The sequence below is a fragment of the Coffea eugenioides genome, chromosome 2 (assembly GCF_003713205.1).
Source record: "Coffea eugenioides isolate CCC68of chromosome 2, Ceug_1.0, whole genome shotgun sequence".
In the NCBI taxonomy this organism is placed as follows: Eukaryota; Viridiplantae; Streptophyta; class Magnoliopsida; order Gentianales; family Rubiaceae; genus Coffea; species Coffea eugenioides.
In genome coordinates this window covers 32,286,590-32,304,913 of record NC_040036.1, presented here as the reverse complement: position 1 = coordinate 32,304,913, position 18,324 = coordinate 32,286,590, and the positions used below count along the sequence as shown (strand labels likewise).

Here is an 18,324-nt window from a genome sequence, read left to right as displayed (position 1 = left end):
AGAAGAGAAATTGATACTCCTAGTGAACCTAGGAGGAGTCAAAGACAAAGAAAAGAAAAACAATTGCCCCCCGACTTTGTATCTCTTCAAGCTATTGTTTTTCTAGTAGAAGGAAATAGAGATTCTCTACTAAATAAAACTCCAGTTTTGCTGAATGTAGAGGATGATCCTAAGACATATAATGAAGCTACGAAATCGAGAGATGTTGCATTTTGGAAAGAGGCTGTGAATGATGAAATGGACTTAATATTGTCTAACAATACTTGTGTTCTTATGGGCTTGCCTCAAGGTTCTAAACCTATTGGTTGTAAGTGGGTATTTCGCAAGAAATATGGCACTGATGGAACTATTTTTACTTACAAGGCTAGGTTAGTAGCTAAAGGCTATAGACAAAAGGAAGGAATAGACTATTTTGACGCATATGCACTTGTGGCTAGGATAACCTCTGTTAGAGTACTACTAGATTTAGCTTCTGTTTTTAGTCTTCATGTGCATCAAATGGATGTTAAAACATCTTTCTTAAATGGTGATTTGAATGAGGAGGTGTACATGGAACAACCGGAAGGTTTTGTACTCCCGGGCAATGAACATAAGGTGTGTAAACTAGTGAAATCTTTATATGGCTTGAAACAAGCTCCAAAACAATGGCATGAGAAATTCGAATCTGTTTTACTCTCTAGTGGATTTAGGTGCAATAATGCTGATAAGTGCATTTATTCTAAATCCAATAGTGAGTATAGTGTGATTATTTGTTTATATGTGGATGACATGCTAATTGTTAGTGCTACAATTAAAGGTGTAGTAGATACTAAGAAGTATTTGTCTTATAAGTTCAAGATGAAAGATTTTGGTGAAGTAGATACTATCTTGAGGATTAAAATTAAAAGACATAGTGGGGGTTTTGCCTTGTCTCAATCACACTACGTTAAGAAAATATTAAAGAAGTATCAACATTTAAGTGTGAAAGAAGTTGGCACCCCTTTTGATCCTAACTTTAAGCTGTATGAAAATACCGGTAAACCAATAGCTCAACTAGAATATGCTAGTGTTATTGGTAGTTTTATGTATGCAATGAGTTACACTAGGCCGGATATTTCATACTCGGTTTGTAGACTAGCTAGATACACTAAAAATCCAAGTAAAGATCATTGGAAAGCCATTTGTAGAGTGCTTGGTTATCTTAAAAGAACCAAAGATCTTAGACTCTTTTATAATAGTTTTCCTAGTGTTCTTGAGGGGTTTTCAGATGCTAGTTGGATTACTAGTATTAGTGAGCAAAAACCGACTAGTGGTTGAATTTTTATGCTTGGTGGTGGAGGTATCTCATGGGTTTCAATGAAGCAAATGGTGATAACTCATTCAACCATGGAAGCTGAATTTATTGCACTATCTTCAGCTTGTAAAGAGATTAAGTGGCTAAGAGATCTTTTACTCGATATTGATTTTTGGCCTAGACCAATGGCTGCAACAACTATCTTTTGTGATAGTGAAGCTACTATGTCTAGAGCATTGAATAAAGTTTACAATGGTAAGTCTAGACATATAAGTTTGAGACATGCATTTATAAGACAAATGCTTGCAAATGATGTTGTCAGTATTGTGTTTGTAAGAACACACAAAAACTTGGCGGATCCGTTGACTAAACCTCTAACAAGAGAGTTAGTGAATGTGACAACATCCGAAATGGGATTAAAACCCTTATACTAAAATCACTTAGCAATGGTAACCCAACCTTTCTTCTAGTTCGACCCCTAGTTTGGAAGGTTTAAAGGGTAATAACAAGTTGCTTCAAGTGATAGTGAACACTACGTTTTTTTTTTATTTATGTGTAGACCATTCCAATTAGTAGTGTTATGTATTACTCTTAAGTGAGTAGGATGAGAAGTAACTCTTAATAAACATATTTCTTGTGTTTTATTTGTTAAAACTAGAAATATAGTTTACCTATATGGTCATAGAAGTGGTGCCGCTTCTAACAAGAGTTTTGGGTGATCTCTTGTATATGATCATGAATAGGATGAGCACATGGGCGGTAACAGTGCTACAGATGGTTGTGAATATATAAATGCTACATGATTCATGTATGTAATATTTCTTATTTTTGTGAATCTTGGTTTAAGCAATCTAGCAACCTAGGGTTTCACTTAAATGTGTATTTCGGTTTGGTGACCAGAAGACTCTTTAGAAGTTAAGCATGCCCACACTAAGTGATCACGCTTAAAGATCAGAGTTCTGGTTACAAAACAGAAGACTTCCTACGAGTTAGACGCTCCCATGTCTAATTCGGAATAACCAAATCAGACCGAAACTTAATTTTTAGCAAGGGGAGTTTAAGATGAGAGTTACTCTCCTTGATGCATGAATGTTCAGTGTTTGTTTGACTTTCTATTTTGCAAACTAAGTGGAGGATTGTTAATGTAGTTTGCAAAATAGGAAAGGTTTGCACCTTTTGGAAGCACCTTTTACAGTGAAATTTCATGTTCCTTTGAAAGGTTACATGTGAACAGTTTCTAACGATTTTCTGAATGTTGTGAGTGTATAAATCAATATGTTAAACACCAGAAAACTAACTTAAACATTTTTATCCTTGACTAGATAAATCCAAGAACTTATTACTTGGTTGTCTAATTAGAATTCATTATATCCTAGAGTTTTTGCCCAGAAACCGGATTAGCAAGATAGTGGGGGCAATGAAACTTCAAGGAAAGTGATTACACGCCTTGAATTCTTCAAGTTTTGATCCCCATTTATGTAAACTTGTTTCTATAGAATTCTCTCTTGAATTTTTCTGGTTTGACTCAATACAGTCTTGTACTTCTATATTATTTTCCTACAATGGTTGCTAAAGTAATATATTTCACTTTTTTTAGGATGGCAATAATCAAGGTATATTTGGTGGCTTTGGGCAGGATTTGCAACTCCTTTCTATGGGATTTAAATGTAGAGTCGCGGAGGGTGCATTTGGCGGCGTGGGAAAAGTTGTGCTTCCCGGTGTAGGAGGGTGGCTTGGGAGTTCGCTCCTTTCGGGACTCTGCCAGGGACTTTGATTGCAAGTCCTGGTGGCAACTACGTAAGAACGACTCGCTATGGGCAGACTTTATGCATAAAAAGTATATCAAGGGCATGCATCCTTCAATCGCGGCGGTGGATCGGCCCCCGGCTTCGTGGAAGCGCCTGCTAGCTGTTCGGGAGTTTGCAGAGTCGCAGATACGATGGTGCTTAGGGAAGGGACTCGTCGATTTTTGGTATGACGTCTGGTGTGGCGACCTCCCTCTAGCACAGGAGCTAGGTGTGTCTGATCCTCCCCATTTCCTAGTGGGGGAGTTTTTTACGTCTCAAGGGTGGAACGTTCCGAGGTTGAGGGAGTGGGTACCAGAATCCGTGGTTCAACAGATCGCTACCATCCATTTTTCCCCGGAACAGGATGACGTGATGGTTTGGGTATCGTCGCCTAACGGGGATTTCTCTGTGTCCTCAGCGTGGGAGGCGATTCGAACTAAACGTAGTATCTCTCTGGTTGACCGCTATGTGTGGAGTCCGGTGGTGCCGCTGAAAGTTTCCTTCTTTGCATGGCGATTGCTGTGGCGGTGGCTCCTTCTTGATTGTATTCTGCAGGGCAAGGGAGTAACGTTAGTCTCTCGGTGTAATTGCTGCCAGCAGTCGCAGGAGACAGTTTCTCACCTTTTCCTGCATGGCACGGTGGCAAAAGCAGTATGGGAGCATTTTCTCAAGACCTTCGGACTACTTCCGGCTAACTCGAGTAGTGTAGCTTCTATGTTGACGCACTGGTTTCTCTCTCACTCCAAGGTTTTGGCAGTACATGTGCGGGTTCTGGTTCCCCTATTGGTTCTCTGGTTCATCTGGAAGAGCAGGAACTTGGCAAGGTTTCAAGCAGACACTTTTACTCCAACTCAGGTGATCTCTCAGATAGAAGAGTTTTTGGGACAGATGGGTAGGGCTCGTGCTTTCGCGAGGCCCTCTTTTGCAGGTGATCGGGATTGCCCGTGGGCGATCCTCTGCAACTCCACAAGGCGAGATATGGGGGCGATGCTGGTCTCTTGGGAAAAGCCACCGATAGGGCGGCTCAAGCTCAACTCGGACGCTAGTGTAATCAATGGCAAGGCGGCTGGTGGAGGGGTCTTGCGCGACCACTGGGGGAGGGTGGTCTGGGCGTACTATAAGGAGTTCGGAGACTTGGATATGCTGGCAGCGGAAGCCCGATCCCTTCTGTTCGGTCTGAAATTGTGCGCGGATCGAGGTGTTAGCTGAGTGATTGTGGAATCGGACTCGAGGGTGCTAGTGCAGCTAGTGGGTTCGAAAGCCTTGTCGAAGTAGCCGCTATGCACTATTTTGCGAGAGATCAGACACCACCTTGGCCGTCTGGAGGCGACCCTCCTTGATGTATTTCGAGAAGCCAATGCGGTGGCGGATACATTAGCTTCCCTGCAATTGGGAGAGCAACGGTTTTTTGAGTCCCTTACGGCCCTTCCATTCAAAGCCAGAGGGGAGGCACGACTTGATTGCCATGGAGTTCCCTGTATCCGTGCGGGAAGATGTTGAAAAGGAGCAGCTGTCTTCTCTTTCTTGCCACTGTTTGGTCTTTCCTGTCATGTAACCTCCTTTATTTCTAATAAAAGTTAGAAGTTATTTGAGAAAAAAAAAAGGTATATCTATAGGAGGAGCTAAATTCTTAGTACTCACTTAAAAAAAAAAATCATGGTACTCCTCCCTCTTGTATTCAGACATTTGATATGGTGAAACTTGCATCTAGTATTGAAAATTGCACAAGGTCTAGATTAGAATTGAAAGAGTAAATTTTATTAAAAACTATAATGTTAATATTTTAATGTTCAATAGGAGATTATTTGAAATATTATTTAAAATACTTATTATAGTATTTTTTGTGATATGTATGATAAAAATATGTATGTGAGATAAAAATATGTTTGAAAAATATATTTATGATACAAGCGAACACTTTTTTAGCAAATAATGCCTATCCAAACACACCCCTACATTGGTTTTTTCTTTTTCTTTTCTTTATTATAATTATTGTTCTTATTTTTTATAAGCAAGTGATTTTTCTTTTTTTTCCCTCCCTCTCTTTTGGGAACAATGTAAGTAAAGTTTTACATGCACAAGAGATCAATTTTCAATTCATTTTCAAAAGTTTATATAATGAGCTTGTGAACAAAAGAAGCTATTCCCAGTAGGACGTACAAATTTTTAAAAAAAAAATGTTGTTCGCATTATATATTTCAACTTGAGAATTGGGGACGGAACTCTAGCTAGTCATTAAGGACCAAAGAAGCTAATCTCTCTTTCTCTCTCTCAAAAGCATGCACACACAAATACACTAGGAGATGAATAAACAATAACTCGACCCTATAATCACTATTAAATTTAATAGTATTTATTCTCCAATTGCTTTTTCCTCTTGGATAAAGTTAGTGTTTACATATATATATATATATATATATATAGTAACAGTGTATAGACAAGTGGAGCGAGATGAATGACAATTAATCACAATTTAAACTTCAATATTATGTTTTACACTGATATATGCACTGTTTTTACACTGATATATGCACTGTTAATTAGTATAGTAGATACAAAATTTAAGGGTGTGTTTGGATTGCAATTTTTAAAGAAAAATTACTACATTTTCTACAGACATATTTCCAATACCTTTTTATTTCACTTATATCAAATCGCTACAATAATTTGTTTACAAAAAATCTAGAAAAATGTAATCCAAACAAAGCCTAAGTTTCACGGGTCACACAACATTACATCATCATTTGGCACCAAAATTTAAATTTCGGGCGTCACACCACATCACATCATCATTTGAGTCCCACTCTTCTCATGGAAGGAGAAATAAAAATGAAATTATTGCTGTCTATCGAACCTTTCCCACAAAATGGTAGATTTGTTTAAAATCACATTGCCATGTCATCAGCGGGTTCCACCGCCACATCACATCAGATGTGAATGATATATAAGGTCCTTTAACTTTCGCGCCAGAGGAGCTGCCATCTCATTTAAAGAATGTATATAAACTGGGAAGAGGGTGCCAAAGCATGGTCGTCCTCCATGTGCATTGCACGTGGTTTTGTGTGAGAATTTTTTTGTTTTGATGAATATTCTTTTGTGTGTTGGAATCCAAAAGAGATTAATAGAAAGGCTTTTCTTTTGCTGTCTTGGAACGAAAAGGGTTTAGCATGTTTGTATAAAAAGCATGGATGTTGTTGTGGTATGTTTATTGGTCAAAAAAGAGGTGTGGAAAGATAAGGAAAAAGACGGGGCAAGCGATTGTGGTCACAGATGATAGGAAATGTGTCTTGGATGGGCACGTGTAAAGGCATTTTATAACTTGGAACTTGAACAGCCATTGGGTGTTGAAGTTGAGTGGAAGGGCCATATGAAAAGTTGGGGGGATTTGAAAGCATAAATGGGAAAGGTAGAGTGCCTAAAATAATCAATTGCCAAAGGCAGAGGGTCGCGAGTGAAACTAAGAGCATTGAAAAAGGCGCCAAGCTTGACGAAGAAGCTAAACACTGTACGCATATAAAATGAACAGAAATTACCGCGAAAAGCATATTCGTTATGGAGTTGGCGGCTGAAATAAATGCTTCAAAAATATATATTTGTATATATCCTAGCATGTATGTCTATATATATTTTTTTGTGAATGGGATAACTTTGTACAGGCTCGGATGAGTGATATTTTCGAAATATCATTGGACTCTACTGAGTATAATTTCATTTCTCGGGACAGTAGTTTAATATGCCAATATCAATGGTGAAAAATTATCTAATAATACTCTCATATTTAAATTTTAAATTTTTTCATTTACATATAAATTTCCTACTTTTTTTAGAACGTGTATACATACATACATTTTAAAAATATACATTTATACATATATATAGATGTATGGATATGTATGTCTTTATATAAATATATTGTGAATGGGATAACTTTGTAGAGTTTCGGATGACGTTATTTGAAATATCATTGGACTCCCCTGAGTATAATTTTATTTTTTCGTGATAGTAGTTTAATATGTCAATATCAAAAGTGAAGAATTCTCAAATATTACCCTCATATTTAAATTTTAAATCTTTCTTTCATTCTCTAAATTTCTTACTTTTTTTTACAATGTGTATACATACATACATTTTCAAAATATATAATTATATATATACATATGTATGTCTATATATATATATATGGTAAATTCATATATACAATTAGACTTGCAAATGTCAATGCAAACTGCTGTGCACTTGAACCTGGAATAATGGATAACTATGCCATAATGTATTTCTAAATTATAATAAATAGAATTTTGTTTTTCTTGTAGTTTTTGTGATTGTGATCAAATGAGATATGACTATGCAAGTGTATTTGTTTTCAAATTTCATTTTTACTTTTCAAATTTATAGTTTTATCCGTGATTGGGTAGCATTATGATGTAGTAGTAATACAAAAGAAATACCATGTAAATAATGATAGTTTTTTTCAAATAAACAAAGTGGTTTACGAATATTCCTATCTAGCGAGCAAAAGGGTAGTTAGGATATTTAAAAATCTTGCTATACAAACAACAAAAGTAAGGTAGGCTAGTGATATTTTTAGAATTTTAGGGGTGTCAGGCGAAATGAAGAGAAACCTCAGGGGAGGTTTACAATATTGACTTACTGAATACACTTATTTATGCCAATTATACTCTTCATACTAATTATATTTTTAAACTAAATTACTATTTACGCATATTTTAAAACTTCAAATTTAATTGCTATTAGCGAAATTATATTGATTTTTTTTATACGAGTAGTATTTTTTATCTTGGATACTACTTTAATTAGAATTTAGTTTAAAGACATTCACTAGAGTTTGGATGCATCTAGAGAGCACCGATCGATGTATCTTCATGCATAAATTGGAATAAATATGCAACTTAATTTTTTAAAAAATAAATTACTACTCTATATCCGAAATTTACTTTTTGGAGAGTAGATTTAGTTCATACTATTTTTCATAGTATTTAAAAATATATAAGTACAAAAAAAAATTAAATTATACCTATAATCATGTATTATACGAGTATATTATGAGTACTTACTAACTAAGGTACTAAACTTTAATCATTGATAAAACATCTTATCGTTATTTCAAATAAACTTCCTAATACTAGGTTGAGATAAGTTTTAAAGTAAAATAGTACATGTGTCCCATAAATCAGTAAATCTTGATTATTAATCAAATTTGCCATGTTATCAGTAATAATTACTATTTATGTATAAAAACTTACTATTACTTGAATTAAACTTGCTATTACTTGAAGTAAAAAAGTACATGCATTTGCTTGCCTTTTGCTTTGGTTAATTATAAAATTAGACATAATTGTAGAAACCTCCTATAGGTTTTTGACATATTCACACGGCCTTCCCTAACATTTGTAAAACTATATAAAACTTCAAAAACTCTAAGGTTTATATTACAAATTTAATTCCGATGAAGTTTACTAACATTAAAAAAATTACTTTACATAGGGGAGTGAAGTGAAAAAATGGGAATATAATAATATCCCTTAATTGTTTATTCCATAAATATCCCTTATACATGTATGTGAGTTGAATTTTTTTAATAATAGAAATAATTTTTGGTGTAATGGGCCATTTTTTTGTGCAGTTGGAGCATATTTTGCCTGAATAAAGCTATTTCTAAGATTTTGCCTGAATACCTAAATTATATGTGCGATTGGCGGATTTACCTTTAATATAATAATAATAGTAATAGAATTACTATTATTATTTGCTAGCAAAGCACAACATTATTTCCCTTCCCTTCTACATTCTCTGTTCATGCAGCACTTCCCCTCGACATTTCTCTACTTTTCATTGCTCTCTTATTCACCATGTTAATCCAAATGGATATGTGATTTTATTAGTTTCAAATGGGTAACCGAATAAAACCAATTAATTAGTGGCTATTAAATGGACAGATTTCGACTACCTATTTATAATTAATTCAATTAGATGTAAATTCAAATTCATTAGTAAGCAAATGAATTTGAATTCGTATACACAATAATTATATCAAAGTTTTTGCAAAGCCATATCTATCCAGTGTTTCCTATTCTTTAATTTTCATTTATTAAAAGTTTTGGAAACAAAATTGGTTACAGTAAAACAAACTGCCAACTATTTATTAAGCACTAATGTGAAAGTATTTTCAAGTAACTTTGTCTGCTTGACATTTAAACTATTTTTTTATCATAATTTTTATTATTCGCCACCCCATTCAGTGTGTCAGAACTAGTGCTCATAATAATGAAGTTTTTGCACCAGAATACACTATGTCTAATGTTAATTGTTGGGGTTAAATGCAATAAAATCATGACTAACTATACACCTAGTTGCAGTTTACCCCTAAACTATAGTAATACGCTTTTCCTCCCTTGAATTATATGTTTGAACTTTGAACAACACTACCATTTATCAAACAATTTTTTTCTTTTCTTTTAAACTATTCCTTTTCCTCATTTTTCCTGCTTTCCTCCCATTTCTTTGTCATTTTATTATCTTCTTTTCCCCCCTTCTCTCATTGAACTAAGCCAATGTTCCTTGTCAATGCAAAAATACTTACAAGTTGTTGTGTTTTAATCCTAGGCCCATTTTATTTACGTCAATTCCATCGCACCCCTATACATTGCCACCTTCCGCCGGGACGCATCAACACTTGCTTTTTTAAAAAATCTTTCCTTTATCCTCCGTACATGTGAGTTGCCACGTGCCTGCTTCTATACGATTCCTTTTACCTTTCCACACCTCTCTTTTATTTGTTGAATACAACTTCAGAAATTACCTTTAAATGGATGCCATTTACAGAATTAGATTAATGACTCTATAAATCACTTGGCTTAATGTAGAATGTGTTAACCAAGTTTCAGCAATTTTTACTTACCAAAAAAAAAAAGTTTCAACAATTTTAGTTGCAATTCATTTTTTTTTTTGTAAACATCTCCTTTTTGTGTACCAAAAATGCCCTCAATACGACAGTACCATACGTTCACCGAGCATTACTTGAGCGTTCTGATCCATGAAAAATGTGAGAGCAGCCAGTGCTGTTGGGATTTAGTACAGTTTGATTTGGTTGCTATACTTTTTACATTAATTAGTGTATAATTACGTAATATTATTGTAATTAGGGTAAAAACGGTGCACATGTATAAAATATTTGATATATATTTAATGCAACATTATGATGTATTTGCATACCAAAAATTTAAATATGTACAACAACGGGATGGAATTGCATAAAGCACAATTGTACTGAGTCCTTGTCCAAAAAAACTCCTACTGTATCTTTTTTCTTTTTTTTTTTTTAATTTTGAAATTGAATGTAATGAATGACATAATACGTACTTGGACAATATTTATAAACCCGGGGCAAAAAACAATTGTTTTAATGGTAGAATGATTTTAACCTAAAATTCGAAACTACCATGATTCAAGAAAAGAAAATGCAAAATTATCTTCGTGGCACATGACTTTGGCTTGAAAGGGAAAGAATACCAAATAAAGATACTAATCAAAACAAACTGTTTTATGACTCTTTTCCAGGAAGGAAAATTTGTTTAAAAAAAAGAATAATATATTTTATTCCTTTATTTATTTGAGTATTTAGTAGTAGTATTAGTCTAATGATTCAATTTTCACAAATCATGTTCCCCACCTTGTAAAAAATTCTTTTCTTTTTGAAGAGAATAATATTTTGAAATGAAATAGACTAAATGATTCGTTTTGAAATATTTGAACTCTAGATTTTCTCACCTCTTGACAAAAAAAAATGAGTACTTCCTTCTAAATTAAATGATATTCCAAAAAAAAAGTGTAATTATACATCCGAAAACATAAAAAAAAAAGAAGGAATATTGGACCCCAATGAAAGCTTTTGCCTTTTTTATATAGGAAATCTCTTTCCATAGAAAATTTTTAAAATATTTTTTTCTGGTACAACTGACAAATAATTAATAGAAGCCAAAATAGGTTTTTTTATTTTATTTTAGCCAAAATAGGTTTTGTTTTCACTAGAGTGCTAATCAGCTTTATCTTTAATGGCGGGTTTGCTTAATGCGAACACTAGATTGGAGGAGTGGAAACTATTCAAAAGTCAACTAGTATTTTTTATGTCATTCATATAGATAAAAAAAAAGTAGAAAATGTGAAACTTGCACCTTCTCTTGTTTGTATCTATTTAATAATTCCAATGTACAAGTGTTTGAGTCGGGTGTAAATATTTTACTCCCACTTTTTATAATTCTGCTTTTACCTTTCTAATTAACACTCACTCAATAATTTTGTTTCTTATCCAAAGAGAACCGATCATGTTACGCAATTTTTCCTCCACAAAGATTATTTGTCCGCATTTAATTTTTTTGACAACTTTATATAATTTTTATGCTTTCCTACTGTCGGATACAGTTATACTATTTTCATATTTCTTACTGTTGAATACAATTAGACTAACGCTTAAATTGGATTTTTATCAAGAAACTATATATGGTAACCTCTTGTTACATGTTATATTAAATTCGACTTCGTGAAGCCCATGATGTATATCCTCAAAAAAAAAAAAAGCAATCATTTGAGGAGTGATGTGTTACCTTACGTATATAAAAATAAAAAAAGACAAACATTCCCTCTACTAAGATGAACTAAAAATTATGATTTGTGGTTAATATTCCCTTCATTGTATACTTTTATAAATTATTGACTTAAAATGAATTTTTCCTTCTTTTCTTAAAGATATGAAGTAGCAAGGTTTAGAACTCTCAATAGAGTTCAGTCAGTCCAAACTAGATTCAGAAAAAAGCTGATGGGCCTCATTATTAGGCTCAAATTAAATGTGAGTCAAGTTTGAGTCTTACTAGATTTAGACACAATTGAGACCCAATCCATTTATAAGTATAATTATAGATATAATAAAATATACATATAATAATATTTATAATTTATAATTATTTATATTATTAATATAAAATATTTAATATTACTCCCTCCGTTCCATTATTAACATCATGTTTCACCTTTTTTATTGTCCCAAAATTAGAGTTATGCTAATATTTTTCCCTTCCACAGTTCCATTTTTATCCTTGTTGTGCACATGTAAAAAAGTCCCAAGAAATTTAATAGGACCCACCATTTATTCCCATTTAGAGAAGCTCAAAGAGTGTGCAAGACGACAACTCCCACTTTATAAGGCTACTATTGATGCGGGTCCTTAATGTACGAAGAGATGCAAAAATTTGATTGAGATGGGACTCACAAAATTATGACTCTTTGAAAAATACAAACTTTAGTTGACTAAAGTACTTGCAGCTGGGGTAAATTTGGAAATAAAGCATCGGTTGGCAATTATAGTTTACTGTACATAAAAAGTTGCAGTCCCAAGAAACATCTCTAAATTTGGGACGAAGGGAGTAATAATTTATATATAAATTTATAGTAATTCATAACTATTATATTTATTATATGTAGAATTATGTATTTAATCATGAGACTTGGGTTGAACTGGAAACTTATATAAAAGTGTGAGCTGAACTTGAGCCCGAAATATTTTGCTTAATCCATTTGTAAATATATATAAAATTGCTTTGTCGTTGTTTTCAAAATTTTTTTGAATACCAAGAAACTTTAAATGGGATCAATTTTACACTTTAGCGGATACAATATTCAAAATTAAAGTTTAAGGACTAAGAAAAAAGCAGGTGCACGTTTATAATTTAAGAGTCCAAAGTGGAACTTAATGGAATTTAAACTGTCTTACGACATGTTAGATCACTTGAAACTAGTGTAGAATATTTATAAGTTTTACATAGAAATAGTAAAAATAGTATATTTAACGGTTTTACTAAATTTAAAAATGAAAAATAAGAGAAAACACTTCTTCAAGGTACCAAAGTAGACGGAACTAAATTTCGAGGACCAAGGTTGTAAAGACCCTTAAAATCTTGTTCTTTTCAAGTTGGTACACAACTAGGGGTGGCAATGGGGAGGGGGACACCTCCCCCAACCTCTGTCCTGTTGCATTTTAATTCCCCCCGCCCCTGCCCCCGGCTTCTCCCGCCCCGCCCCGCTTCCCCCGCGGCGGGCACATGTGGGGTTAAAAAAATTTTATTATATAATTTCATTATAATTAAATTTGAGCAAATAATCAAGTACTAAAATATCAACACATCACCAAATTATTATTCATAGTAACTTCACAATTGAAACTCATAAAAATAATTAAACAAAGGTTATTTGAATACATTCTAATATGATAAAACAAATATAACTAAAATAATCAAGTTTTCACTTTTGATACAAATACAATCACTAAATTATTATTGTTTTTTTTTTTAGAAAAAAGTGTTATTGTATTAAGTGTAGTTAGGAATTTAACATAAATGTATTAATAAATTTAGTATAAATAATTAATAATTTTTATTAATAGACATATATAATTAGTAGTATAATTGATAATATCATTATATATATATAATTATGTACATATATATATATATATTTTCAAACGGGTGCCCACCCCCGCCCCAATGAACCCCCGCAGGCACCCGTTTCCGTTGCCATCCCTATACACAACAGCCGCCACATAATTTAGCATCTAGAATAGTCTAAATCTGTAATGTAAGTGCATGCAGGCATACCTAACCATCCCATATCCTTGGTGATTATCATTTAGAAAAAAAGGGGAGGTTTTGAATATTCAGAAGTCACACTAATGCTAATTCATGCATGAAGTCTTTGTCAAACACTAAAATTGATTATTGAGGTTATCGTAATGGTAACTCATGCATGACATCTAAGTTGAATATTAAAATCCCGAATGGCCAATTAAACCCTTTTTGTTTATCTTTGACAAATATGTGTCTATGTAGCAAGTCAATGATGCTATGTGTGTCAAATACGAGAGAAATTTAAACTCAGAATTTTTAAGTATTAGAGTTTTATTTTTAGTCATTGAACAAGATAAATATTTCTAATAGATGAAAAATCTTGTAAGAGTCATCTTCAGACAATTGATCTTAGAATGATTCATCACCTTTTTCTTGCTCACGATTCAAACGAGTTTAAGTGTATCGTATCTAGTGAATTATTGAACTAACCCCAGTCAACTGAATTATATTATATGGTCTGTTTAATGTGTGTTCATTGAGCACTCATTAAGATATATTTCAAGTGTTATATTTTTAAAAATATAAGATTAATTATGAAAAGTAAATAAATACAAGAAAGGGGTAGCTAAAATTAAATAGAAAAAGTATATAAATGTAAGGGAGGTTAATAATTATTAGTATGTATATATACATGATAAGTCAGGTATATTTTAAATATGTTAATGGGTGCCCAAATAGAAAAACCCGATATTAAATAAATAACTAGAATGTACATAAAACAATGGAAGCAGCCTACATGCTACTATTTTGATGCGAGAGAGAAATATTTTAGTTTGAATGACATAGGCACTTCAACGCTGTATATTGACTCCTAGCCATTCGACCATAGAGGCCATCTTGTTAGTCATCAAAAAGTTTCCACCCTATTAATGTTCAAAATTATAACAATATTTTTGACTATAAACAAAAATGTCAATTTCATGTAAAAATAGTTTTCTGCACGCTCTCTCCTTTCTACTGGTCTTTTTCTTTCCATATTGGTCCTCTTCCTTCACCTAACCTTTTATGAATAGTTTTTGGATTTTTTCAATGGATATTTAGTCGGCACTTGTTTAAATATCTAAATTATATTTAATTTATTATGTGAAAACCTATAATTATATTATTGCCCCCCCTACAATTGGATACTTTGCTTTTTCAAATTAACTATAGTTTTTTAAAGAATTAATACATGAAGCCTTTCTTAATCAGTGTTCACTGGACACCTATTAGCCAAATCAATAATTTTAGCATTATGTCTAGACGGAGTGGTTTTAAATCATTAGTTTTGGCCAATAAAATCTTTAATCTGAACTCATTAGAAGTAAATTGGCATTCGTAATCAATTACTTTCTCAAAGGAAAAAAAAATTGTCAAATTTTCAAACCTTTTAATTATTGGAAGATTTGGACACTCAAGATTAACAATGAGGCAAAGGAGTAGTATATTTCTCATTTGTCAATAATTGCGTGGTCTAAGACTATTCCAAATCACGGGCCCAAAAAAAGGAATACAACCATCATTAGGGGCGGTTGAGTTGACTTTGCTTGCTGCATCTTGTCCTTTTCGCTCAAAGCTCAATCCTTTTGAGACGATAAACATAGCACTTTGGACATCCTCTCTGGGAAGAAATACCAGATTGAGTGTACCTGGACGATTTTTTCTTGTTGGGTTAATAAAATTCAGAGAAGAAATGGCAGCAGCTCAGCCTATCAAGGTGGTCGCCCTCTGTGGTTCTCTCCGCAGAGCCTCCTACAATCGTGGTCTCGTTCGTGCAGGTACCCATTCTTTGATCTCTCCCCTTTACTGGATGGTATTCTAACTCTTTGAATTGGTTCGGAGTTAATTCTAACCGAGTTTACAATTGTTTAGGAGACAACCCTCTTTATACATAGTAGTATTAGGTCCCATTTTACCTTTTTTTTCTATGAGAAACTCAATCTCCATGTATATTTATGCTGTGCCTATTCACAAGGATTTGAAACAGAAAAAGGGCACTCATCATCCAGCTTTATACCTTGGAAAAGATGATAGTGATGCAAGAGAAGAATATTGGAAGAGAAAATATGAAAACAATTCTATGGGGAAAAAGATAAAAAAAGAAGGCTCCCTAATGTTTTTTCTTTTCGTTTCTTTTTTTTTTTTTTTTTGGGTTCTTTGGTTGGTATGGTATAAATGCAAGGCTGATATTTCTTATATATGGTCAATTTTAGCAACTGAGATTTGCAATGAGTCAATCAAGGATGTGCAGATGGAGTACGTGGATATTTCTCCTTTGCCATTTCTTAACACTGATCTTGAAGTGAATGGAACTTACCCTCCTGAAGTTGAAGGTTTCAGGCAAAAAATTCGCCAAGCTGATAGCATATTCTTTGCCGCACCAGAGAACAATTATTCCGTTTCAGGTACCAAAGCATTTGTATTTACGACCAAATTGCAAGAAATTTTACTCCATTTGAATTAGCTTTTTTTGAAGATGTTTTTGAAAAATTTTACTGTAGCAGTTATGGATGAGATATTTTTTGAGTCATTGTGTATTACTGTAATATTATATTTAAAAAATTTTATTTTTGAAAAAATGACCAATCCGAACGGTTGTATTTGAATAGGAGCGGTGATAGTTAGCACAAGGAAGGGGAAAAAAAAAGGAACACTAGGCCATGTGATTCTCAATAAATCTGTATGATAATTGATTTTTTATGGTAAATTTTGTAGCACCTCTGAAGAATGCCATTGATTGGGCATCTAGACCTCCCAATGTTTGGGCAGACAAAGCAGCAGCTGTAGTCACAGCAGGAGGAGGCAGCCCAAGAGCGCAATATCATCTTCGCCAAATTGGAGTTTTCCTTGATCTCCATTTCATAAACAAACCTGAATTTTTCCTCAATGCATTCCAACCCCCTCAGAAATTTGACAGCGATGGCAACTTGATTGATGCTGATAGCAAAGAGAGGTTGAAGCAACTTCTTTTCTCCTTGAGAGCTTTTACACTTCGCCTTCAAGGAAAGGCTGAATAATTACCGCATTGTTGGGACCCTATGGGTATCAAAAATTTGTTGCAAGTTTTGGTGAACTTTTGGAAGTGTATTTGATCAACTTCATACTTGTCTTTCCTATTTGATAAGCATTATACTCATCAAATTTTCTTTGGCTCAAAGCTTAATTTTCTATTTTAATTTTTTAAACATTTGGTTTGTGTCAAAAAAAAAATGTTAGTTGGTGTCATAAATTTGTATTTGTTTCAATGGTGGAGGTAAAGGTACTACTGGAACAAATCAACTTGAAGAATTACATGTTCATAGCAAGAATCATGACAGATTACCACTAAATCAAGAAGTAGAGAATACCAGAAGTCCACATTATCAATAACAGAAGTCTTTGCATTTAAATTTGATAAGCATGCAATTACATGAATGAAAACTCAAGGAAATAAACTTGGAATTTAATAGCAATCATAAGTCCTTTTTCAAAGTGATGAAATCTTTTTGGAATGCCATAATTTGCATCCAGATTATTTTAGTACCCAAAATCTAGGGTGAAAGATGTTTCCTAAACATCTCCAAGGTTTCCTCAAAAAAAAAAAAATGTAAAAGTTATGGATGGATAAATACAATAGAGGCACACCTAGGGGATATCAATCTTTTACTATATAAAGGTGGGAGTTCGGATTGCTACAGTAAAAGTGGGCCGGTTATAGCGCGATTTCTGTGAACTTGAGGGGCGGTTTGGTCTTTCGGCATTCAGTGGTGGTGGCTTTGCTGGAACTTTCCTGCTATCCGCGTGGCTTTGTTATGGGCACTGAATAGGGAGCCGCCGAATACACCAGCTACGCCTAACATGTGAAATGGGTGCCCAGGAGAAATTCCATTTCAACGAAAATTTTGCCACTTTGGATACATTCAGCCCAACAGAGATAGAGAGAGCGAGAGATGGTCCTGCACTCGTGGCATCTACCTTTGACTTTGATTTTCAAACCCACATCTTACCTTTTAAACATTTTCAGTATAGATTGTAGAAGAAACAACTTACCATGTTGGACGAAATTCGTACTCATCTTTCGTAGCCATTTTGTTGACAATATTAATAAAACTCAAACCAATTGTTATAATGGCTCGATACTAGAGGTGACAAATCAACCCACCTAATTAAATTTATCTATACCCGTCCATGAATAGATGGTATAAGTTCAAAATTTTTGAATTAAATTTTTATATTAATTTTTATAGTACTTAGTTCAAATTTTTATATTCTTATTATTCAATTATTAAATAATAGATAATTTTGTAACATAGAGTATAAATGAAAAAAATTGGTAATTAAATTTATTGAACATTATAAATAAATATTTAAAACTAATAATGGGTACAAAGAGTGGTATAAATTGATAACTTGTTTTGCAAAAATAAATTTAAATGAGTTTACCAAAAGTTAAAATAAATAAGTTGTAAATGGGTAATTGAGTTACCCAATTCATTTTTTGACTTACCCATTTATACCTATCTAATTAAATGGGTATAAATGAGTTAATTCACTTATAGCCATTACCCATTTTATCCAACCCAAACCCACCCAAGTCACCCATTTCGACACC

The 18,324-nt window shown here is 33.3% G+C and overlaps 2 protein-coding genes across 2 annotated transcripts; both read left to right on the top strand.

The window, feature by feature from the left end:
* Positions 1–3,123: 3,123 nt before the first annotated feature.
* On the top strand, positions 3,124–4,269 carry LOC113759508. The gene has a single exon (XM_027302084.1). It carries the CDS (start codon positions 3,124–3,126, stop codon positions 4,267–4,269), a length of 1,146 nt encoding a protein of 381 aa, XP_027157885.1.
* Positions 4,270–15,296: 11,027 nt separating this feature from the next.
* Positions 15,297–16,890, top strand: LOC113761850 (NAD(P)H:quinone oxidoreductase-like). The gene is made up of 3 exons (XM_027305005.1): positions 15,297–15,511; positions 15,947–16,138; positions 16,449–16,890. Exons 1-3 carry the CDS (start codon positions 15,427–15,429, stop codon positions 16,748–16,750), a joined length of 579 nt encoding a protein of 192 aa, XP_027160806.1. The 5' UTR covers positions 15,297–15,426; the 3' UTR covers positions 16,751–16,890.
* The last annotated feature ends 1,434 nt before the right edge of the window (positions 16,891–18,324 follow it).

Bases quoted from the DNA above. Each gene is read 5' to 3' on its own strand.
- LOC113759508 (XM_027302084.1), top strand. From the start codon at position 3,124: ATGCATCCTTCAATCGCGGCGGTGGATCGGCCCCCGGCTTCGTGGAAG.
- LOC113761850 (XM_027305005.1), top strand. From the start codon at position 15,427: ATGGCAGCAGCTCAGCCTATCAAGGTGGTCGCCCTCTGTGGTTCTCTC. The intron at 15,512-15,946 runs GTACCCATTCTT...GGTCAATTTTAG, and splicing joins TCGTGGTCTCGTTCGTGCAG to CAACTGAGATTTGCAATGAG. The intron at 16,139-16,448 runs GTACCAAAGCAT...TAAATTTTGTAG, and splicing joins GAACAATTATTCCGTTTCAG to CACCTCTGAAGAATGCCATT.